The sequence below is a fragment of the Ictidomys tridecemlineatus genome, chromosome 4, assembly GCF_052094955.1.
Source record: "Ictidomys tridecemlineatus isolate mIctTri1 chromosome 4, mIctTri1.hap1, whole genome shotgun sequence".
Lineage (NCBI taxonomy): Eukaryota > Metazoa > Chordata > Mammalia > Rodentia > Sciuridae > Ictidomys > Ictidomys tridecemlineatus.
This window is the reverse complement of record NC_135480.1, coordinates 92,400,217-92,425,413: the sequence shown is the minus strand read 5'-3', so window position 1 is coordinate 92,425,413 and position 25,197 is coordinate 92,400,217. Positions and strand designations below refer to the sequence as shown.

General features: G+C 33.2%; 1 protein-coding gene across 6 annotated transcripts in view; it reads right to left on the bottom strand.

Moving 5' to 3' along the window:
• Positions 1-25,197, bottom strand: part of Atm (ATM serine/threonine kinase) — a 164,775-nt gene that overhangs the window by 14,521 nt on the left and 125,057 nt on the right. For all 6 annotated transcript variants that reach the window (XM_078046955.1, XM_078046951.1, XM_078046950.1 and 3 more), the window contains exons 44-57: positions 24,354-24,458; positions 23,297-23,416; positions 22,120-22,354; positions 21,498-21,665; positions 19,867-19,980; positions 19,244-19,461; positions 18,321-18,528; positions 17,368-17,481; positions 16,907-17,065; positions 16,403-16,541; positions 16,222-16,304; positions 14,981-15,121; positions 13,958-14,074; positions 106-255 (exon numbers count right to left, since the gene is read on the bottom strand). In XM_078046955.1, the coding sequence (XP_077903081.1) occupies positions 106-255; positions 13,958-14,074; positions 14,981-15,121; positions 16,222-16,304; positions 16,403-16,541; positions 16,907-17,065; positions 17,368-17,481; positions 18,321-18,528; positions 19,244-19,461; positions 19,867-19,980; positions 21,498-21,665; positions 22,120-22,354; positions 23,297-23,416; positions 24,354-24,458 (2,071 nt within the window). The remainder of the gene's footprint in view (positions 1-105; positions 256-13,957; positions 14,075-14,980; positions 15,122-16,221; positions 16,305-16,402; positions 16,542-16,906; positions 17,066-17,367; positions 17,482-18,320; positions 18,529-19,243; positions 19,462-19,866; positions 19,981-21,497; positions 21,666-22,119; positions 22,355-23,296; positions 23,417-24,353; positions 24,459-25,197) is intronic.

Genomic DNA, 25,197 nt, shown 5'->3' with positions numbered 1-25,197 from the left:
TTTCTGTTTTTACTCATACACTTTCATCCTAGTGCTATTACTTTTTTTTAAACTTAGTATCTTTAGCTATGAATAATTTTTCAATAACTTTTGAGTGCTACTCACCATCATTTTCTTTTGGCATTGAAAAGCACTGAAATCATTTGGCCTATATCTTTTGTGAGCCCCATCTTCATTGTTAACAAGAAATTCACCAATAGGGACAGTTCCTGTGCACCACTCAAGAACACCACTTCGCTGAGAGAGGGGAACCACCTAAAATTAAATTAAATGTCTTTTGATTATGGATGGCCATTAAGGAGCAATTGATGATCATTCAACTAACAGTCAGTGCAAAGTATTTTTTTCCAAGTTGGATTAATAGTTCTCTGTCCATAGGAGACAAAGTTCCTTGGAAGAACACAATAGGAAATGAACTTCACCTCCAAGAATATGATTTTCTAGACTTTGGCTTATACTTGTAAGAACCTACCCATCTCTCAATCTTCATGATTTCCTGAGAGATCATTCCTCTTAATTATAGTCATCATTATCTGCTATTGATACCCAATGTGTACCCTTCACAGGAGAGGAATTAAGTTTGCTTTCCTTACACTTCATTTATTTATTTATTGAGACAGAATTTTACTATGTTGCCCAGGCTGGTCACAAATTTGCAATTCTCCTGCCTCACAACTTCTCAAGTAGCTGGGATTACAGGTGTGTGCCACCATGTCCATCTGCTTCCCTTATACTTTTATTATCAAACTTGAAGAATTTCACCTAGAAAAATTTTACCCATAAATGTAGTCTCAATTTTAAAATACCTTAATTACTAAAACTATGTATTTTCTTGCTTTACATCTTATTAGCTCCACCATAAGAAAATGTATTCCTAAACATTAAATAAGAAAATTTACTGAGACAGTTGTTTTGTAAAATTATAGGGTATAATAAAGTATAAAAGTTGAAATAAACAAATATTCTTTTACATCATAAACGACTATGTCAAATCTAAGATTTTCCCCAAATTTCCTGGGAGATAAAGCTTCCTTTGTACTCTGCTAATCTCATGCCCCTCCCCACCATCAAGATGAGTGTTAATTAGTTTATAAAGTTCATTTTTTTGGGTATATTTTTCATTTAGACTATCCATACCTAGTTGCAAACTTTAAAGAAAGATGTATGTACATACATCTACATATATACATACATTCTACAATATGTATGTATATATGTCTGCTTTTTTTTATTCAATACTGCTACCTTTAGCTCTAAGCTAATCATTTTCACAACTGGATACTGTAAAAACATACAATTGTCCAATTTACCCAGTTTGCACATTAACATTTACATTGTTTCCAGATTAAAAAAATACTGATGCAATGGCAGTCTTTTGGTGACCATATTTCAGTTTTTCTAGGAACTGAATAGCTTTGTGAATAGGGTATATGCATTTTCAAATTCATTAGATATTGCTAGGTACTATCCAAAGTAATTGGACAAATACGAACACCTACCAAATGAGTTGTTCCTTGACCTTCCCAATACTCTTATTAGGTTTTCATATTTTGCCAATTTAAGAATACATAATTTGGGGGCTGGGGTTGGGGCTGGTGCTCCGTGGCAGAGCAATTCCCTAGCATATGTGAGGCACTGATTTTAATCCTTAGCACCATACAAAAATAAAACAAAAGCATTCTGTTCATCTACAACTACAAAAAAAAATTTTTTTAAAAAAGAGTATATAATTTTATCATATTGTGGTTTTAATTTGTATTTTCTAGATGACTAGCACAGTACTATTTGATAGGTTGACTGGCCCCTCAAATGTTTTCTTCTTATGAATTGCTGTTTTGTATCTTTCTCTTTTTTCTAATGGATTATCTTTTTATTACTAGCATGTGATTTTATATATATATATATATATATATATATATATATATATATATATTCTGTATATAAATCCCTTGCATTACAACAATCCTTTGTTGTTATTATATTCATTTTCTCAGTTGATCCCTTGTCTTTTATATTCTTAATTCTATACATTTTTAGTTTAATGTACTGAAATATGTTGAACTATTTTATGTTTTGTGTCCTAAGGATACAATTATTATTTTCATAATATACATTCATTGAGACTCAATATACTATGTATTACACACAATGCTGAGGTATTGAGATTTGAGTGATAAACAAGACAGAGGAAGACTATGCTCTCTAAAAGAGACAGGACATACACTTATAAATATTTCATGGTGCCAGATAATATATATAATAGAAAAAAACAGGGACTGTGGGGTTGTGGGTCAGTGGCAGAGCACTTGCTTGGCATGTGTGAGGCACTGAGTTCAATCCTCAGCACCAGAAATAAATAAAGTAATAAAAAAATAAAGGTACATCAACAACTAAAACATGTTTTAAAAAAGAAAAAAACATAAATTTTTAAAAAAGAGAAAAATGAGTAGTAGCAACATGGTCTGAGAAGGGGTCTCTGAGGAGGCAACGCTGGAGCACAGAACATTATGAAGGGAGGGGTACCCAGTGTCAAGATCTGGGGGAAGAACATTCCAAGCAGATGAAGTACAAAAGCACTAAGGTTAAAAAAAAAAAAAAAAAGTGTATCTGTGATACCGAAAAAAAGATTGTCAGTATACATAATTCCTCTATCACAAGCAGAGACTGAGAGATAAGATGGAGAGTGAGGTGGATAAGGCTGGAGAAAGAAAACAATCATTCATTTAGGGATAATGTGATCTCATCAGGAGTTTTGAACAAATAAGTGACAAATTCTGTCTTAGACATTCTAAAAAGAATTACTCTAAATGGTGCAAATTAGAATCAGGTTTTGGGGGCCAACAGAAGTAAGTGTTTAATTTGATGTTCTAGTATATAGATAGCAGTGACTGTAGGAGGAGGGAGGCAGTGGCAGAGATGGTGAAAAGTGACTCTACTGAAGGTAAATCAACAGGACTTGCAGATGAAACAGACATAAGATTTGAGAAAGAGGAGTGTTAAATGATCCCTGATATTTGATGATATTTTTGCTAAGTATTTTAGAAGTTATGACAACATTACAACTATGGTTTTTAAAAGACACATTATCTTACAGATCTATACACCGAAATATTTATAAATGATATGACATATTGTTTCAAAATAATATTGCTAGGGGGAAGAAGTGGGTAGAAGTAGAAATGAAACAAAACTGTCCATGAATAATTATTAAAGTAGGTGATTGGGACAAGAAAGTTTCTATATACATTATATATAAACATTTTTTATATATACATTATATATATGCATTTATTATTATATATATACATTTTCTGTTACATATATACACTTTTTATTATATGTATACATTATATATACAGTATGGTCTCCTTTTGTATATTTTTGAAATTTTCCATAATAAAAGTGAAAAGAAAATAAGGCTCCTAGGCTTTTGTCTGACAACTGAGTAAAGGTGGTGCTATTCCCCTCAGCTGATTACTTTCAGTTTAGGGTATTTTGAGAATAAAGTGATTAATTAAGAGTTCTACTTTACATTATTGAGTTTGAGATATTTCTTAGCATTCTATATAACACACCTTATGAGGAAGCAGCCCCTACAAAAGGCTATATATGAGGTGAAAAGTCTTCATTTACTGAGTAAAGGAAAAAGAGGGTGTCATAAGCAGGCTAGATGTTCAAAGAGCAAAAGAACCAGAAGACTGATTTACAAGCCTCAATCTGATTTTTCCAGGGACCTGCATGACCTCTTTAAGGCCAGGCCTGCTGCCATGAAGCTCAATAACACCACAGACACCACCCCTAAAGATGTTCTTTGCATTTTTTATCTATTTTCCTTGTCAAGAGTAAGAAATCCTTAAGGCCTAGAGCTATTTTTTATGACTTTTCTATCCCTGATACCAGGCAGAATAAGTAACACAATAATAGGCATTTAAGATAACATTTATTGAACAAATGAATGAATGATCTCATGGCCTTTCCAACTAATTTCACTTCCTATGTAATTACCTCTAAATGTCCTCCTCCCAGGAAATCCTGTCCTATCTTTGTCTTTGAGCTAGCTATGACTTTTAATGCTTGATCACATTAATATTTTTGCATTATAGTATAGGCCATCTAAGGTTTCCTTTCCACTGGCTGCTCCCTATCAGTATCTTGTTCTGGGGTGGGGGGAAATTAGCCCTTATTTTTCTCTGAGAAACAATACCAATAATCAATAAGTGGATGGCATCAAATTAAAAAGCCTCTGCAGAGCAAAGGAAACAATAAAGAACATGACAAGAGAGCCCACAGAACAGGAGAAAACTCTTTGCCACCTGCACCTCAGATCATTAATATCCACAATATATAAAAACTAAAAAAACCCACCAAAATAACCCCCAATAATAAATGGGTTAAAGAACAGATACTTCTGAAAACAAATACAAATGGCCAAGAAATACATGAAAAAATGTTCAATATCTCTAGTGATTAAGGAAATGCAAATCAAAACTACATGGAGATTTCATCTCATTTCAATCAGAATGGCAATTATCAAGAATATAAATAATAATAAGTGTTGGCACTGATGCATGGAAAAAGATATAGTCATACCTTATTGGTGGGACTGCAAATTAGTGCAACAATTCTGGAATGAAAGTATGGAAATTTCTCAAAAAAATTAGGAATGGAACCACCATATGTCCCAGCTACTAATGCATAATGTAAGGATGCAGCCACATCAATATTTATAACAGACAATTCACGATAGTTAAGCTATGGAACCAATTTAGGTGTCCTTCAATAGATGAATAGATAAAGATAATGTGGTATATATACATAATGGAGTATTACTTAGCTATAACGAATAGAATTATGGCATATCCTGGTAAATGGATGGAACTGGAGACAATGATACTAAGTAAGAGAGTCCTAGGAAGTCAAAGGTCAAATGTTTTCTCAGATATGTGAAAGCTAGTCCAAAATGGGGAAAAAGAAAAGGAGACATTCCATCAAAATAAACAATCAGTGGAGTAGATGAGGAGACTGGGAGGAATGAGTAGGGATGGGAAAAGGGAACAACAGTGGCGTGAATCCGACCTATGTACATAACACCACAGTGAATCTCCACCATTATGCATATACACAAGGCACTAATTAAAAAAAAACTATAATAGCAGAAAGATCAACAGAGTAGAAGGAAGGGAACAGGAGGAGAGAGAAGGGGAAGGAAAGGAGAAGGGAGAAGGGGAGGGAGAGGAGAAGTACTTTGGAGTAAATTAGAGCAAATTATATTTCATGACTTTTTTTCTTTTCTCCTTTTTTATTTTTTAATTTGTTCTAATCAGTTATACATGACAGTAGAATACATTTAGACACATTTTATACAAATGGAGCACAACTTCTTACTCCGGCTGTAGATGGTGTAGAGTCACATGGATAGTGTAATCATACATGTATATGGGGTAATAATGTTCCTCTCATTCCACAATCCTTCCCACACCCCCACCTTTTCCCCTTCTCTCTCCTCCCCTCTGCATAATCCAAAGTTCTTTCATCCCTACCCCCCATTATGGATCAGTATCTGCTTATCAAAGAAACCATTCAACCTTTGACTTATTTTACGTAGGGTTTGACTTATTTTACATAGCATGATATTCTCCAGTTCGATCCATTTACCTGCAAATGCCATAATTTCATTCTTCTTTAAGGCCGAGTAGTATTCCATTGTATATATATACACACCACATTTTATTTATCCATTCATCTGTTGAAGGGCATTTACATTGGTCCCACAATTTAGCTATTGTAAATTGAGCAGCTATGAACACTGATATGGCTGCATCATTATAGTATGCTGCTTTTAAGTCCTTTGGGTATAAACTGAGGAGTGAGTTAGCTGGGTCAGATGGTGGTTCTATTTCAAGTTTTCTGAGAAGTCTGCTTTCTATAGTGGTTGCACCAACTTGCAGTCTCACCAACAATGGATGAGTATACCTTTCTCCCCATATCCTCGCCAATACTTACTATTGCTTGTATTCTTGATAAGTGCCATTCTGATGAGAGTGAGATAAAAATCTTAGTTTTGTTTCTCTAATTACAAGAGAGATGAATATTTTTTATGTTTGTTGATGGATTGTGTTTTTTCCGTGAAATGTCTCTTCAGTTCCTTACGCATTTATTGATTGGGTTATTTGCTTTTTTGGTGTTAAGTTTTTTGAGTTCTGTATATGTTCTGGAGATTAGTCTATCTGAGGTGTGTGTGGCAAAGATTTTCTCCCATTCTGTAGGCTCTCTCTTCATTTATTGTTTCCTTTGCTGAGAAGAAGCTTTTTAGTTTCAATCCATCCCATTTATTGATTCTTGCACTGTCAGAGTCTGATAAAGGAAGTCAGGTCTTAAGCCAATAAGATTTGGGCCTATTTTTCCTTCTATTAGGTGCAGGGTCTCAGTTCTAGTGTCTTAAGTCTTTGATCCACTTTTAGTTGAATTTTGTGCAGGGTGAGAGAGAAATTTCATTGTGCTACATATGGATTCCCAGTTTTCCCAGCACCATTTGTTGAATAGCTATCTTTTCTCCAATGTATGTTTTTGGCACCTTGGTCTAGTTTGAGATAACCGTATTTATGTGTGTTTGACTCTGTGTATTCTGTTCTGTACCTTTGGTCTACATGTTTATTTTGGTGCCAATACCATATGTTGTTTTTGTTACTATGCTCTGTAGTATAGTTTAAGGTCTGGTATTATGATACCTCCTGCTTTACTATTCTGTAAAGGATTGCTTTGGCTTTTCTGGGTCCCTTATTTTTACAATGGAACTTCATGATTGATTTTTCTAGTTCTATGAAGAATGTCATTGGGATTTTTATAGGAATTGGATTAAATCTGTATAACACTTTTGGTAGTATGGCCATTTTGACTACATTAATTCTGCCTATCCAAGAGCACAGGAGATCGTTCCATCTTCTAAAGACGTCTTCAATTTCTTTCTTTAGTATTCTGAAGTTTTCATTGTATAGCTCTTTTACCTCTTTTGTTAGATTGATTCCCAAGTATTTAATTTATTTATTTATTTTGAGGTTATTATGAATGAGTAGTTTTCCTAATTTCTCTTGCTGTGGATTTAACATTGATGTATAGAAATACATTTGATTTATGGTAATTGATTTTATATCCTGCTACTTTGCTGAATTCATTTATGAGTTCTAGAAATTTTTTGGTGGAACTTTTTGGATATTCTAAATATAGAATCATATCATCCACAAATAGTGATAGTTTTGAATTCTTCTTTTCCTATTCATATCAGTTTCTTTCATCTGTCTGATTGCTATGGCTAAAGTTTCAAGGACTATGTTAAATAGAAGTGGTGAAAGAGGACATCACTGTCTTGTTCCAGTTTTTGGAAATGCTTTTAATTTTTCTCCATTTAGAATAATGCTGGCCTTGGGCTTAGCATAAGTAGTTTTTATAATGGTGAGGTATGTTCCTACTATGCCTAGTTTTTCTAGTGTTTTGAACATGAAGATGTGCTATATTTTGTCAAATGCTTTTTCTGCATCTATTGAGATGATTGTATGATTCTTGTCTTTAAGTCTTTTGATGTGATGAATTACGTTTAATTTCTGTATATTGAACCAACTTTGCATCCCTGGGATGTACCCCACTTGATCATTCTGCACTATCTTTTTAATATGTTTTTGTATGAAATTTGTCAGAATTTTATTGAGAATTTTTGTGTTTCTGTTCATTAGGAATATTGGTGTGAAGTTTTCATTCCTTGATGTGTCTTTGTCTGGTTTTGGCATCAGGATGATACTAGTCACATAGAATAAGTTTAGAAGGGTTTCCTCCTTTTCTACTTCATGGACTAATTTGAGGAGTATTGGTATTAATTCTTCTTTAAAGGTCTTGTAGAACTTGGCTGAGAATCTGTCTCGTCCTGAGCTTTTCCTGGTTGATAGGCTTTGGATGGCATCTTCTATTTCATTGCTTGAAATTGATATATTTCAATTGTGTATGTCCTCCCTATTCACTTTGGGTAGATTATATGTATCTAGAAATCTGTAGATGTCTTTGAGATTTTCTATTTTATTGGAGTATAAATTTTCAAAATAGTTTCTAATTGTCTTCTGTATTTCAGTAGTGTCCATCATGATATTTTCTTTTTCATCATAAATTTTAGTAATTTGAGTTTTCTGTTAGTATAGCTATTTATTTTTTCAAAGAACCAACTTTTTATTGTTAAATGTTATGTGTAATTAAAAACAATGAATAAGAAAATGTTTTAAAAACTAGCGTAACCAGGGGGAGGGAGAAGGCGAGGGGAAGGGAAATACCTGGGAGTTATTTGGGCCAAATTTTATTGTGTAACATTTTGTGCATGTATGCATAAATAACAAATCCCACAAAAAAACTAGCATTAAAAAAGATTAATCTTTAAAGAAATAGGTTATATTTTTTTCTACTTGAGATCAGGGTCTCACCTGGATGTTGGTTGATGGAGAAATAGTTGGGGTGTTAAAAGGCAAATAACAGTGTTTTCTCTGATAAAACCAAACCAGAGCAAACTAACCAACCAAAACCAAACAAAACTCTAGAATAGCCCATCTCAACTGAGCATCACAGTATTTCATGTGGTATCACAAGAAAATGCTGACGGCTATTTTCTCAATTCTGCCAAGATACAGAGCTATATCACTGTAATTAAAGAGAAATGACATTAATTCATTACATACAGTGAATGTCTTAGGACATTATGGCTTCTCTCTTAGAATGCTAAGAAGAATACTTTGAAATACACATCATATAGAACAGAAAAATACTGGCACAGGCAGGATTGAAAGGCTAAATGTAAATCTTTTTTCAACAATTAAATACTATTTATTAGTTTCCATTATAGGTCTTTCACCTCTTTGGTTAGATTGATTCCCAGGTATTTTATTTTCTTTGAGGCTATAGTGAATGGAGTAGTTTTCCTAATTTCTCTGAGGGTTCACCACTGATGTATAGAAATGCATTTTATTTATGGGTGTTGATTTTATATCCTGTTACTTTGCTGAATTCATTTATTAATTCTCAAAGTTTTCTGGTGGAGTTTTTTTGGACCTTCTAAACATAGAATTATGTCATCAGCAAATAGTGATAGTTTGAGTTCTTCTTTTCCCATCTATATCCCTTTAATTTCTTTTGTCTAATTGTTCTGACTAGAGTTTCAAGGACTATATTAAATAGGAATTGTGAAAGAGGGCATCCCTGTCTTGTTTGAGTTCTTAGAAGGAATACCTCCAATTTTTCTCCATTTAGAATAATGCTGGCCTTGAGCTTAGTATAAATAGCTTTTACAATGTTGAGGTATGTTCCTACTATCCCTAGTTTTTCTAGTGTTCTGAACATGAAAAGGTATGTATTTTATCAAATGTCTTTTCTGTATCTATTGAGATGATCGTATGATTTTTAAGTCTATTGATGTGATGCATTCATTTAATTGATTTTGTATATGGAACCAACTTTGCATCCCTAGGGGGTTCATCCTATCTTTTTAATATGTTTTTGTGTGTGAATTGCCAGAATTTCATTGAGAATTTTTGTGTCTCAGTTCATTAGGAATATTGGCCTGACGTTTTCTTTCCTTGATCTGTCTTTGTCTGGTTTTGGCATCAGGGTGATACTAGTTGCATAGAATGAGTTTGGAAGGGTTCCCTCCTTTTCTATTGCATGAATAATTTGAAGAGTATTGGTATTAGTTCTTCTTTGAAGGTCTTGTAGAACTTGGCTGAGAATCTGTCTGGTCTTGGGCTTTTCTTGGTTGGCAGACTTTTGACGGAGTTTTCTATTTCACTGCTTGAAATGGATCTGTTTAAATTGTTTATGTCCTCCTGATTTGGTTTCGGTAGATCATATTTCTCTAGAAATTTGTGTCTTTAATATTTTCTATTTTATTGGAGTATAAATTTTCAAAATAGTTTCTAATTATCTTCTGTATTTCAATGGTATCTGTCATGATATTTCCTTTTTAATCACGAATTTTAGTAATTTGAGTTCTTGCTCTCCTTTTCATTAGGGTGGCTAAGGGTTTATCAATTTTATTTATTTTTTCAAAGAACCATCTTTTTGTTTTGTCAATTTTTTCAATTGTTTCTTTTGTTTCAATTTCATTGATTTCAGCTCCAATTTTTACATATATATTTCTTTAGTTGTAGGTGGGCACAATACCTTTATTTTATATTTATGTGGTTCTGAGGATCAAATGCAGTGCCTCACACATGCCAGGCAAGCACTCTTTCACTGAGCCACAGCCACAGCCCCTCAGCTCTGATTTTAATTATTTCCTGTCCTCTACTACTTTTGGTGTTGATTTGTTCTTTTTCTAGGTCTTTGAGATGTAATGTCAGGTCATTTATTTGTTGACTTTTACCTTCTTTTAATGAATGAGCTCAATGCAATGAACTTTCCTCTTAGCATTGCCTTCATAGTGTCCCAAAGATTTTTGGTATGTTGTATTGGAATTCTCATTTACCTCTAAGAATTTTTTTTTTTTTTTTAGTATCAGACTGCTATGACCTCACTCAAGGAAACCCATGGAATGTAGGGACACCAAGACTCATGGATGGGCCAGAGGTTGAGAGATCATTACCAGATTCTCAGAACAGGAAAAATAGGGTGCAGGACAGTGAAGAGCAGAGGCAACCTACATCACATTTTGCTCCTTTTGATCTATGTAATATAGAGAGATCAAAGGGTTAAGAATGAATTACTCATTGGTAACTGGTAATGAAACTAAGCATTTGAGGACATAAAGCTCACCTTTTCAGCTGTGCCTTTTTGATGAACATTAAGACATTCCTTCAAAAATATTTTGGTAACATTGCCTGTGAGGCCCACAACATATGCTGGGAACCAACTGTTGAAGCACAGATAAAAGATCTGCCCTCCCTGTGCTGTCAATCTAGTAGCCTACTCAAGTATCTGTGCACCACAGCTTGTCAAAACTATGCACAGTTCTAAATAATCACAGTGCTAGCTTTTTGAACTTTGCTTGAATGGCTTGACTTCATGTTAATTGTTCAAAGCAGGATACAATTTTCTTTCCAATTCATACATAAGTATGGCTCTTCTCAGATGACATATAAGCCTATGGATTTAGCAGAAAATCTAAGGGCCCATTTGCTAACTTTATTTTTCTTGTACAGCAAATGTCAGTTCAGGTTTTGCTGGTCAAGCACACCTTATAATGGGCTTTGGTAATTTAGCTCCTAGGAATGGCTTGGTTACAGAACTTCATAAAAGTTTATTGACTTCTGCTTGCTGGCTTAGGTGGTAGGTTAGAAAGTACCTCAGAAATTAGCTTCATCCAGTTTAATGATTTCATTACAGAGCAGTTTGTGTGTCAAGTACTTCTCTAAGAATTTTTTTTATCTCCTCCCTGGTATCTTCTGTTATCCATGTGTTATTTAATTGCTTTGGCTATTCTGAGTCTTTTATTTTTTCCAAATGAATTTCATGATTGCCTTTTCTATTTCTATAAGGAATGTTGTTGGGATTTTAACTGGAATTGCATGAAATCTGTATAACACTTTTGGTAGTATGGCCATTTTGACTACATTAACTCTTCCTACCCTAGGACATCGGAGATTTTCCATCTTCTATGGTCTTTTTAAATGTCTCTCTTTAGTGTTCTATAGTTCTCTCTTTGTCTACCAGTAGAAACTTCAGACCCTTTTGCAAACCTGCTTTATATTGCAGGTATTAACTGAACACATCATTTCTGTTTATTGTGACAAAACTGTAATTGTCGAAACAGGAACTATTTGGTTTAAAGGTGTATATTGTTTGCATTGGGTGCTATTAATATCGATCTCCTTTTTAAAGGTAAGACACCAGAAACCTGCTGGGACACAAGATTATAGGATAGAAACTATAACACCTTGGATTCCCATTGCTATAGGGGAAGACACAGAGAAAGCATGAAAAGACAAGGGAAGAAAGTACCCCAAACAAACCAAGATGTTACAATAATAGAATTCATTGCCAGCACAGTAGATGAAATGTCAAGAGGAGGAGTTCAGAATGTACATTATTAAAATGATCTGCAAATCAAACAATGACATAAGAGAGCAAATACAGGTGACAATTGATTACTTCAACAAAGGGATAAGAGAGCAAATACAGGCAACAACTGATCACTCCAACAAAGAGAGCAAATATAGGTAGCAAAAGATTACTGCAAGAAAGAAAGAGAGATTCTGAAAATACACCAAACAGAAATTCTTGAAATGAAGAAAACAACAAACCAATATAAAAATTCAATAGAAAGCATCACCAATAGACTAGATCACTTGGAAGACAGAGCCTCAAACATTGAAGACAAAACATACAATCTTGAAAATAAAGTTGACCACACAGTGAAGACTGTAAGAAACCAAAAACAAAACCTCCAATAATTATAGGATAACATGAACACACAGAGATACAAAGCAAAGGAATATACAATCTCTTCAATGAAATAGTATCAGAAAAATTTCCAAACATGAAGAATGAATTGAAAAACCAAATACAAGAGGCTTACAGGACACCAAATGTATAAAATTACAACAGATCTAGCTGGGAAAACTGGAAATCCACATGCAGCAAAATGAAATTAAACCACTATCTCTCACCATGCACAAGGCTCAGCTCAAAATCGATCAAGGACTTAGGAATAAAACCAGAGACCTTACATCTAATAGAAGAAAAGTAGGCCCTAATCTCCATCATGTGGGATTAGGCCCCAACTTCCTTAATAAGACTCCTGTGGCGCAAGAATTAAAATCAAGGATCAATAAATGGGATGGAATCAAACTAAAACGTATCTTCTCAGCAAAAGAAACAATCTGTGAGATGAATACATCTTGGGAGCAAATCTTTATCCCTCATACATCAGACAGAGCCCTAATCTCTGGGCTATATAAAGAAATCAAAAAGCTAAACACCAAAAAAACCCAAATAAACCAATCAATAAATGGGCCAAGGACTTGAAGAGACACTTCTCAGAAGATGATATACAATCAATCAACAAATATATGAAAAAATATTCTTCATTGCTAGCAATTAGAGAAATGCAAATCGAAACTACTCTAAGATTTCAGCTCCAGTCAGAATGGCAGCTATTAAGAATATAAACAACAATAAGTGTTGGCAAGGATGTGGGGAAAAAGGTACATTCATACATTGCTGGTAGGAGACTGCAAATTGGTGCAGCCAATATGAAAAGCAGTATGGAGATTTCTTGGAAAATTGGGAATGGAACCACCATTTGACCCAGCTGTCCCTCTCCTCAGTCTATACCCAAATGACTTTAAAACAGCATACTACAGAGACACAGCCATATCAATATTTATAACAGTACAATTCATAATAGCTAAACTGTGGAACCAACATAGATGCCCTTCAATAGATGAATGGATTAAAAATGTGGTTTATATACACAATGGAATATTACTCAGCAATAAAAGAGAATAAAATCATGGCATTTGCAGGTAAATGGATGGAGTTAGAGAAGATGAAGACATGAAGTTAGTCAATCCCAAAAAACAAAATGCCCAATGTTTTCTCTGATGTACGGAGGGTGATTTATAGTAGGGAATAAAACCAGAGACCCTGCGTCTGGGAGGGGGAGCATGAGAGGAATAGATAAACTCTAGATAGGGCAGAGGGGTGGGAGGAGAAAGGAGAGGGCATGGCATTAGACATAATGGTGGAATGTGATGGACATTATTATCTAAAGTACATGTATGAAGACATGAATTGGTGTGAATATACTTTGTATACAACCAGAGACATGAAGAACTGTGCTCTATATGTGTAATAAGAATTATAATGCATTCCAATGTCATATAAAATTATTTAAATTAAAAAAAAACACAACAAAAAGAAACATTTGCTGATTCTTTGTCCAAAGAAAATCATATTTTCTTGGTGAAGCAACAGAATACAAACTAGTTACCTTATATGTACAGATAGTCAATTTCCTCTTCCTAGTTTCAGTGTTTCTCTGCAGTAATGTATTACACATCTGGAAAACCTGCTGCATGACAGCATCTTGTCTCAGGTCATCACGGCCCTTCAGAATAATCAAACATAAATAAATAAGCACAGTTCATTTTATTACAAAACCTACACAAAAGTCATCTGAGGATACAAAAATATACTCAAAAGTCAATCTGATCACCAGCACTCTCTTAAATAATTAAGACCTACCGTAAATCTTTCATTTAGAATAAGCTAACACTGAGGAAGCAGACTGATAGGAAAAAGAAGTTTCCCCTAACTTATTCTGTAATCAAACTAACTGAATTTCCCCACCTGTGGGCACACTGCAAAATACCTAAGTGGAGGAGTACTTATCTCTTCACTGTTCTCCAGCAGGGACCAAAGAACCCCTGAGTAAACACAAAAGGAGGAATACTGTTGTACCTTTCTGGTGCAACTGCATCTGGCACAGTGCCAAGCCCAGTATACTGAGGCAAAGGTCTTTAACTTGTCCTAATCATGGAAATAAGCCACAACTACCACAAGAGTTTTTCACAACAAACAAGTTAACTGTTCATCTCATTGTGTCTGTGCATATTAACAAGTATAGTCTTTTACTTGAATCAACTGTATAGTAATGATAGTCTTTCAGAGACTTAAAAAATAGAAAGCACATTGTAGTTCTAAAAAATAGTGCATTTTTATTTCACAAGTTTTTCTCACTTGTAATTATTCAAGATAAATATTTAACATAAAGCAGAAAAGGGTGGGGTTGTGGCTCAGCGGTACAGCACTTGCCTTGCATGGGCGAGGCCCTGGGTTTGATCCTTGGCACCACATAAAATAAATAAATAAAATAAAAGTATTGTGTCCAACTACAATTAAAAAAATATATTCAAAAAATAAAGCAGAAATGATACCAATGAGGTTTTTTTTTTTTTTTTTAATGTTGATGTCATTAATACTCTAAAGGTTACAATCCAAAGGGAACTCTTACCTTGACAAGCTGTCTCCTTTCCTTGCCATCAGAGCCTACACAATCTATTATTTTTGGTAAATTTAAACCTCCTGCTAAACGAAATTCTGTTTTAAATGACTGAACAGTCACTAGATTTCCATATTCTCCAGTGGGATCCACCTAATGAAAAGTATAAAATTATGAAAACAAGTCAGATACATTATTTGCATTTAAACATAAATAAATTATAAATGGTAATTTTAAGATTAAAAAAGAACGAATGACACTGTGCTGTTGGTTGAGAACTATAACTTTACTTTCTGTTTAATGAAAGAACATATTACATTGGAAAGTTTTAAAAAATTACATATAGATAACATTAAATTTATTTTCCTAAATACTTTTAAAAAAACTAAGGCACATCAAGTTAGAAAAGAGTTGCTGAAAAATCAGAACCCAAGTGTTGTTACTTACATATGTTAAGTCATCTAATAAATAACAAAATTCCTTACAACACGTACATTTTGAAAAGAGTAGCAAGGATTTTTCTTGATGACAGTGATTAAATCTGGTATTTTTCAGGATATATTCAGCTAACTAACTTAGCTGATATAGCTGGAAAGATATCAGTTAATCCATATGATGTAGCTATAGTTCAAATTTAGTGATAATCTGTACTAAGCACTGAAGTGCAAATTCAATGGAGAGATTTACAATGTACCAAACATGATCATTTTCTAAACTATAACCTTTATTATTACACATATCCCTGTCAACATGGTGCGTCTAGCAAAAAAAGATCATTATGACATACCTAGATGTATCATGATCACATAGTTTAATACATATTGCAATACTTAATCACAGCTGATAAAGTCCATCAAATATCAAATCTTTTTTAAAAAAATTAAAGGAAAAACAATGGGGAATTTTCTTTCTAAATAAAAAATTAGTCTTGGTTTAAGCATATGAAAATTGTCCTTCTTCTGGCCAGTGAAGATAGCAGCTACAGACCTTCAAAAGATGTAAAACAGAAGGCAAAAGGTGTAAAACAGAAGGCAAAAGGTGTAAAACAGAAGGAAAAGGAAAAGGAAGTAGACGCTTTTGTTTATTTTAAGACTTCAGCAAAGGGAATCTAATGCAATCCAATGCAATCTCTAGGGTGAACGACAAAATTTTCAATATATAACCACTTTTGAATATACAAAAATATTATTTTAATTAGGTTCAATCTAATATAGTAGCTTAATTAAAAAAATCAAGAATTAATGGTAAATTACCTTAATTTCCATAGTAGGAACAATAACATCTTCTAAATTCTTAAGTTTGGTAATTGGTTGGTCTGCTGGAATACTGATGCCTTCTATATTTAAAAATAAAGAGATTTTAGTGACAACTGCAAACTGAGGAACAACAGTGTAGGTCAAACAGGAGCAGCAACACTAATTCTTTCAAACATACTTCTCTGAGTTTTCCACTGAGTGGCATCTAAGTTTGCTAATATAATATAAGCATCACAAAGTGCCTCAATATTCTTGATCATCTGAGGTCTCTTACTTCTGATAGTACATATTATTTTGTTTGCAGCCTCTGTTCGATCCTATTAACGAAGAACAGTGAAGTATAAAAACAATGAGAAAAACAAAATTTATGCACAGATCTTGATTATGGAAAAACTAAGTCATCAGAGACAAACAAAATAGTCACCATATGAATGAAATACAAGGAAAGTATTACTATCTCAAGTGTTAATATTTGGTAACTTTCAAAAACCTATTTTTCACTGCTGTGAAGAAAAAAACTGCTATCTATACTTTGAAAAATATTCAGAAATTCTGAACTAATTCTATCATAATAACCAAAGATTTAAAAACCAAATACTATCAACAACATGAATTCTTAAAAATCCCCAACACTTAGGAAAGAAATAATCTGGGAAAAAAATGAATATTACAAATGAAATACCTCATCAAGCTGAGAGCTTTGTTTAGGTGCATTTTTAGTTACTCGACTCCTTCTTGTTGTCTCTGGTTTGGTCAAAAATTCATCTTTGTTTGCATTTGCTAAGGCCAATATAATAAACAAAGTATGATGGGGGTGATCCATTGAAATCCTAGAGATGAGCTGTCAGAAAATTAAGAACTATTAGTTTTGCACAAATTAAAAAAAAAGCAGGAAGTCCACTTTTTTTTTTTTTTTTTAAAACTATCAAAAGGCATGTTACGGTCTATACATGGCAATGGGTGGATGTCTGAGTGTGAAAGCACCAGAGAGGTACATGAAGAGAGAGACTGAATAACAGCCTCTGTAAAATACTAAAATTTGTATTTTCATTTCCTAGAGAGGAAGAGTAATATACACTTTACATAGTATATAGTAATATACAAGAAAGCAATTATTGTGTTTTGATGTTCAGGTCTACTTACATTATTGAGGACTTCATGAAATCCTAGGCCTCCCATCATTTTGGTCCCCATTCTAGCAGCCAATTGGTACATAAGAGGCAAAAATTTATATGATGAAATCTTCATTCCATCTCTCTACAAATTAAGGAAGAAATTTCAAATATTCTCATATCTAAGCAAAGAAATTATTCTAAAATAAAGTTCTTCTACTAGAATGATCTAATGATTGTTAATAAAACACTGCTAACTACATTTTCTTCTTTGTCACTTATGCTTTCTGCAAGTCTTTCTAATGGATATAAATAATTCATAAGTAAAAACATTTGGTCCTACGTTAAATTGTACTCAGAAAAGGAGTGTTGGCACTGTTTACATTCCAGTGATTCTGAGGAGGATAATGTGGATCTGAGCACTATTGTGATCTTGACTCCTGAGAAACTGGAATGCAATAGACAGAATAATTATTTTTCTCTATATACCAAAAGTAACAGAATTTATTGTGCACTACAGCAGAGACTGGTTGAATCTATTATAAGTCTTATCACTTTTTTGTCTAGGAGAATCATTTTTACTTTTAACCTTCAAGTTAGCAAAATACACATTTTTGCATCATATCTTTAATATTAGGTATCATCATTAAAATATGAGGTTTTTAAATAAAAACCAAACAAGTATGGTTTCTTGTTGTTTTCTTTAAAAATATTGTTTTTCCAATTGGAAAAGTAATTCATTTTTGAAAATAATCCCCCAAAGATAAAATTAAGGGAAAAAATCTACTTGTGATCATATAATTTCTTAACTGCTTTCCAAATTCCCCAATCTAGCTCTCCATTTTAGGTATTCTCCTGTGGTAACTGTAGATGCAGGAAAACACTGACACAAATTCTCTGACTTCCATACAATCCTGTATTACTTGGAGTTTATCAAGTACCTTTTAAAACACAAGCCTGAATGTTGAATTGAACAAGATTTACCTTCATCATGCCATTGACTTCAGAAACTCCAGAATTTTCAAGCCAAAGTGAACAAAGTCGGAATACCCACATATCATGTTCTTCTCCACTTAATAAACAGTTGATGTAATTTTCAACTGCTTTACATAAGAAGCGTTTACGATCCTCTTTCAATGCACGGAGCGCACATTCATCCAGCTCCAGCTCTCTCTGAACCTTTACTGTGTATCTTGCATTGGACAATTAAAGTAAAACACAAAGCCATAAAATTTCACAGAACTAAAAAAAAATATATGTGATATCTCTCTCTCTCTCTCTCTCTATATATATATATGTATTCTATCTATCTCTCTCTCTCTCTCTCTCTCTCTCTCTCTCTCTCTCTATATATATATATATATATATATATATATATATAGGTAAATAGATATTCATTCCAGGAGAAAAAGCATATTTCTAAAGATAAAGGGAAAAAAATTACTTCTGCATAATGGTATAATTCATAAGCTTTCTAGGCAACCAAGGAAAAAGTGGACTCAAGCTATTCAGTTAGATTGATCCTCTATTTATACTAAAATACACAGACTCAAGGCAGGTTTAAATAAAGATATTTAATTACATTAAAACAAGTAAGTTTTTATATTTCAACATAAATCTCTTTTTCTAACTATAACAAAAAATCCAAAAAAGTTAACATTTATATGTTCTATAAGAACCTTAGAACTAAGATAGAAAGTCTTAATAAAAGAATATGTAACAGTGTACTGCATACTAATTTGTGATTAACCACTGTAGGGCCATGATAGTCTATAAGTAAGCAAACTAAACTTTAGTTCTCCAAAAACAAAAACAACAAAAAAAAAATTCCAATTTTTTTTTAGACAAACAAGTTCAGTTTACTTGGCTGGTAAACACAAAATCATCACTTGTAGGCACATATTTACCTGTTGGTCTGAATTTTATGTTCCCTTAAGAGGCCCACTTCTTCTTTGGCCCTTTTCAAGAGAGCTTGCTTGTTTTCAAATTCTGATGATTTCATGTAGTTTTCAATTCTTTGGTATTGAGTATCAGAGAATCGTGCTAATGAGAGAAATGCCTTCATTTTTCCATTTCTGAGCTCTTCATTACTTTCTCCATCATAACTTCCAGCAACTTCTACTGCCTTCAAGAATATACAATCCATTTAAACATATTTACAAATACTATAAGCATTTAAATAATCACTCAGATCAAGGTAATCCCACATTAAATACATAGTTTTTATGTATATATACATATATATGTAAATATATAATATTGAATACATTTAATTTAGCTAAATTAAATTAATAATGTATTTTCTTGATTTTTCAGAACTTCTGATAGTGTAGAAATAACTACAACAACTGAATTTGTAAAGAACTGTGCAAAAACAAAAAGTTCTTTAAAATTTAAAGATAATCACATCATGTTTTTCATGTAATACTTAAAATCCATACTTTTGCTTTTGAAAGACAATTGTTCTTGATAAAAGATCAAATGTATTCATGATCAACAACAGTCTTAAAGAGTTGCTCCAAAAGCTTACTTTTTCTAGGTAGGTCTGCATGATGACTGCAGGATTTTCTAGGCAAGTTTCTGCCAACCAGTTGCCACAAACCCTCAGACATTCTGTGTATATAAGTTTTAGGTTGGGATCATTCTGTGAAAGAAAATAAAATAGTAAAATGTAATTCATTATCATAAGTATATAAAAATGTCCTCCATGTAGGGAGAAAAAACACATTAAAAATATTTCTCCTTGTCTGCTTTCACCATACAATTATTTTCATAATTCCAAGTATGTAAATTTACAAAGTAATCAATCTGTACTTTAAAGTTATTATTACTATCATTGAAGAAACTAAAATTTATTGGGTACTTATATATGCCCGGCAATTTGTAACAAGTTTATGTATATTAACTCAATGCTCACAGGAATCCTATAAACTGAATATTATTATCATCCCCAATTTACAGGTAAGGAAACTGAGGTACAAAGAAAGTAGCTAACTACAGACAGTTATTACTTTACTTCAGGGCCTGTAGTGTTATGCAATAATTAATACATCATACTGACATCCAATGCTTTGTTATAATGATATATTCCCTAATAATGGAGGATATGTCCCACAAACATCCAACATCCAAAAGTCCAGTAGGCTGAGAATCACTAAGCAGGTCTGAGGAATACCATGGTAATGGTAAGTTAAATCTTTGAAAAATTAATGATTCCTATAAATGCACCCCCTTTGTTCGTCATATGTTGGAAATAGAGCAAAAGTAGTAAAAACATGTTTGCAATAACAGGTTATCTTAAATAAAATATCAGATGTGATAATTTCAAAGCATCTGAATTGACAAACTAACTGTTCCAACTTGCTTTATTAATTAAAAAAATTTTTTTAGTTGCAGATGGGCACAATCTTTCTTTCCTTCCCTCCCTCCTTCCTTCCTTCCCAGATGCCAGGCAAGTCCTCTACCACTGAGCCACAACCCCAGCCAACTTGCTTTAGTTTTTAAATATTTTTGTTTTCACAAGAATTTCCATTTCTGGGGCTGGAGATATAGCTCAGTTGGTAGAGTGCTTGCCTCATATGACTAAGGTCCTGGGTTCAATCCCCAGCACCCCTCCCTATACTTGTTCTTTCAAATTTACAGCAAGTATTTTATGTTTATTCCCCCCCCCCCTTTTTTTGGTACCAGGGATTGAACCAGGGGGGCACTTAACCACTGAGCCACAACCCCAACCCATTTTTGTATTTTATTTAGAGACAGGGTCTCATTGAGTTGCTTAAGGCCTCACTAAATTACTGAGGCTGGCTTTGAACTCGAAATCCTCCTGCTTCAGCCTCCCAAGCTGCTGGGATTATAGGCCTAGGGCATCATGCCCAGCCTATATACCATTCTTGAATTCTTTTGAAAGTCAGACTTAATGCTGAGATAAATTCAATGAATCTATCACAAGTGGGACTCACTGACTTGTAAATAGGAAAAATGGTTTCTAAACTTCTTTTCAAATATTTTCAAGATTCCTTTTCAAAACATCACGTCTTACTCATGAATGAGTATTTTCAAATTTTTAATAAAATTGCCACTAAAACATTTTAAAGAATAGCAGTGTTTTTTTTTCCATAACAACATAACATCATTTCAGTAAATAAAAACAAAACAAAAAACCTCTGTGCAGTTGGCATCCAACTTTTTAATCATTTGCTTGAGAATATTCAGGGCAAGACTCTGCTCCTTTTTTGCCCAGAATACTTGTGCTTCTTCTAGTTGCCACTCAGAGACACCACAAATAGATGAATTATACTGTTTGATTTGAAATATTGCCCTTTCAGGTAGCTGAAATGAAAATGGCAAATAATAATAAAAATACTTTTACTACTACTACTATTACCACTAATAATAATAAAGGCAGTAACTACCATTCAATGAAAATGTGACTATTTGTCAGGGACTGTCTTAAAGTACCTCTCTGCTTGCCTTCCAACTTCTACCCTTCATCTCTCTCTCTTCATATTTACAAATGTGCATGCGTGTGAAATCACTGAATTGTTATCAATATAGTAAGTTAGGTATATCTCTTTATTTAACCAAGAATTTGTGGCTGAAAGAAGGTAATTGCCTTGTTTAAGGCTTAAACTCAAGTTTGCCTAACACAGGAAATCTTAACAATTATACTACACTATATAACATTGATCTCTATTTCTCAATTTCTTAATTAACTCATGCTTTTTGTTATATAATAAAAGAAAAGGCCAAGAGGTGAGATGATATAATTTTAAATCCTATTTACCTGAGTGTTCTTGAAAGTTCGGGCCAGAACAGAGAATTCTATAAGGTGTTTGGTGAGAATGTCCTTAAAGCACTCTCTTTGAGAGAGCTCCACTTGTTTTTCCATCAGGATCTCCAAAATAACAGTGCGTAGAGCCATGATAGGCTCCTGAAAGCTAAAATCACTGTCCTTAATTATCTGGGAATGTTTACGCCACTTAATATACAATTCAGAGATTTGTCTATCTGTGAGTGATCTGAAAGCCAAATCAGAGAGTTAATATAAGCAAAAGAAATGAAAAAAAATTATGAGGTTCTAAAATGTAATATACATTACAAAGGAATTTGTGTAGTAACAAGTTTAGAACTTATAAATAATCCTAAATAAGGACAAAGTTTTAAAAGACTACAAAATGGTATGTGTTCAGACCCCTAAGAGGTTGGCAGAGAAGTAACAGGTAATAAATATTTTTAAAGATTTTCTTAAAATGCTCTTTGAAATAATAGAAAGTAGACCTTTTAAATAAAAGCTCTTCTAAAATGGGAACATATTCATCAGATCTATCATAAAGAATTCCTACATCTCTAGTCTTGCTTCCATCCTCTTTGTGGTAAAGGAGGACGAATCTGCCAGGAAATAAAGTAAACTCATTAATCACCTTTGGGGGATGACTGTGCCTAAGTGCAGTTGTTAAAGAAATCACAATTCAGTAAAGCAGAAGTTGGCATCTGGCAAAGATTTCATCTGCTAACATTTATTAAAGGAATAGAAAATGCATACTGTATAATTCATATATGTGAACAGTATGCTTGCTTCTCAGATGCTTAAAGTAAATAGTATCTAACTTGACTACTATACTGAGAAAAAAGATGAAGCAGGTAGACTAAGACAATGAGAAAATGACTAGGAAATGAAAGTTTTTTTCAGTGGTATGGTAGAGAAGGAAGGAGTAATACAAATTCATAGGAAGCAAATCTTCCCCCAAAGTGTAAGAGCTCAATCATTTCAGTCTCAGGTATCACTTTGCATTCTTAAAAATTATTGAAGACCCCAAAGAGCTTAAAATTTTGACATATCTATTGATATTTACCATATTAAAAAGTAAAACAGGGAAAATGTATTAATTTACTTTATAAAAGGGTAAGTCAGTAACAGAGAAGCTTCATTGTGGAATTATAAAATCATATTAATTACATACCTTGAGAAAAGCACTCCAATGTTTTCTAACTCTCCAATGGCCTGCAATCTACTAAGTGTGGGGTACAGTGAATACACAGACTCAAGACTGCCCTTACACAACTCTTCCACTTCTTTTATTCTAATAGCAAAAGAGAAAAGAAACAAACTTTGAAAACAAAGAAGAGGCTGGACACAGTGGTGCAGGCATATAGTCCTAGTGACTTGAGTGGCTGAGGCAGGATTGCACGTTTGAGACCAGCCTGGGCAACTAAGCAGGATCCTGTCTTATAAGAAAAATAAAAAGGATTAGGGATATAGCTTAGAAATAAATACCTCTGGGTTCAATCCCCAGTACCAAAACCAAAAAATCCAAAAAAAAAATAAGAAGAGGTTTTCAAGGAGATATAAGTACAAATCTGAATTTATAGAGATCTTATCATAATCTTGCTATTAATCTGATAATACTAATATTCACAAACATTAGAGAATATGAAATAGCAAAGGAAAAAAATTGGCCTTGGGATAAATAGCCCTAAATCTAAATCCCAGTTGTGTCACCTTTGGCTGTCTAACGTAGGACAAACCACTGGATTTCACTAAGCCTAATTTTTTTTTCATTTCCATACTCATTTTTAAGATTAGAGAATGCCTTAGGAAAGAGTCTGTTTAAGCACATGATAAGTACCTAAATGATAGCAAATATTATTGCTGTAATGCAGGATTTATTAGGTTGCTAATCACTATTAAACAAAAAAAGTTACATTTGAACTCTAATGCTAAGAGAGTAAATGCCACATAATATTTGAGGAGATAAAATTTAAATTCTCAGGATACTAGAGGAAGGAGTAGGAATTAAGAGTGTTTCTTGAGAGCTTAGGGTAAAGAACTGATGTAGGGTCCCAAAGAAAACTTTTTTTTGAGGGAAGAACACAGAAGGACAAGGAAACACTTCACCTAGCCACCAAGTCTTTATCCCTACAACAATGCAAATCCTCACATTGAAATTATTACTTAAGTTTGGAAAAAAGAAGCCATGACATTAAATAAACAGAAAATTATTTGCCTTTTTGTAATACCTGGCATATTTGAGACTTTCATAAAATGTGGAGAATTCTCTGTCTTTCAGAGACTGCAGAGCATTGTACAATGATTCATGGTAACTGGTTCCTTCTAATCCTTTGCTGTGAGATAATTCAAAAAATAAAAGAAAAATAAATATTTAAAAACAAAGCCTAAAGATATACATGTACAAATAACTCAAAGAACTAAATTTTAAAACTGAAATTAACTTTTCTTTTTTTAAACGAAAAAACAGATTTCTAGAAATTTTGTTAAGAAACACTAATTATTTTATGGGTCATTTAAATTCTTCAAGCAGAAAAAACTGAAAATTTCTCAGATCCTTTGCCTGGTTCAAAATATACTATATTTTCATTTATTTATTCAGTGAACACCTTTTATGTGTCAGGCATTAAGAACAGGTTGTAGTGTGGGAAATCATTAGCAGACAAGTCAGATCAGGGCCCACTCCCATGGAGCTTGTTTTGGTTTGGACAATAAGTAAGAATAATATCAGACAGTGACAAATGACAAGCAGAGAATTCAAATAAAATTTTAAAAAAATATTATGATGGAGTGGCTACTTTAGGAAGAGTAGTCAAAAAAACATCTATCTGAAGATACGAAATAAATATATGAAACCAGAGACTGAATGACAAGAGACTTCCACCCACATGGAGAAAAGCAGAATATATACATCTAAGGCCTTTCTGTAAGAACATCATGGACTGATCAAAAAACAAAGAGAAGACCTTGATGGCTGAGAAACAGTAAACAAGAGAGTGGCATATACTGACAGAAGCAGGACCAACTTATATATACCAAAATGTCTAAAAAATTTGAGAGCAAATCCCTATAACA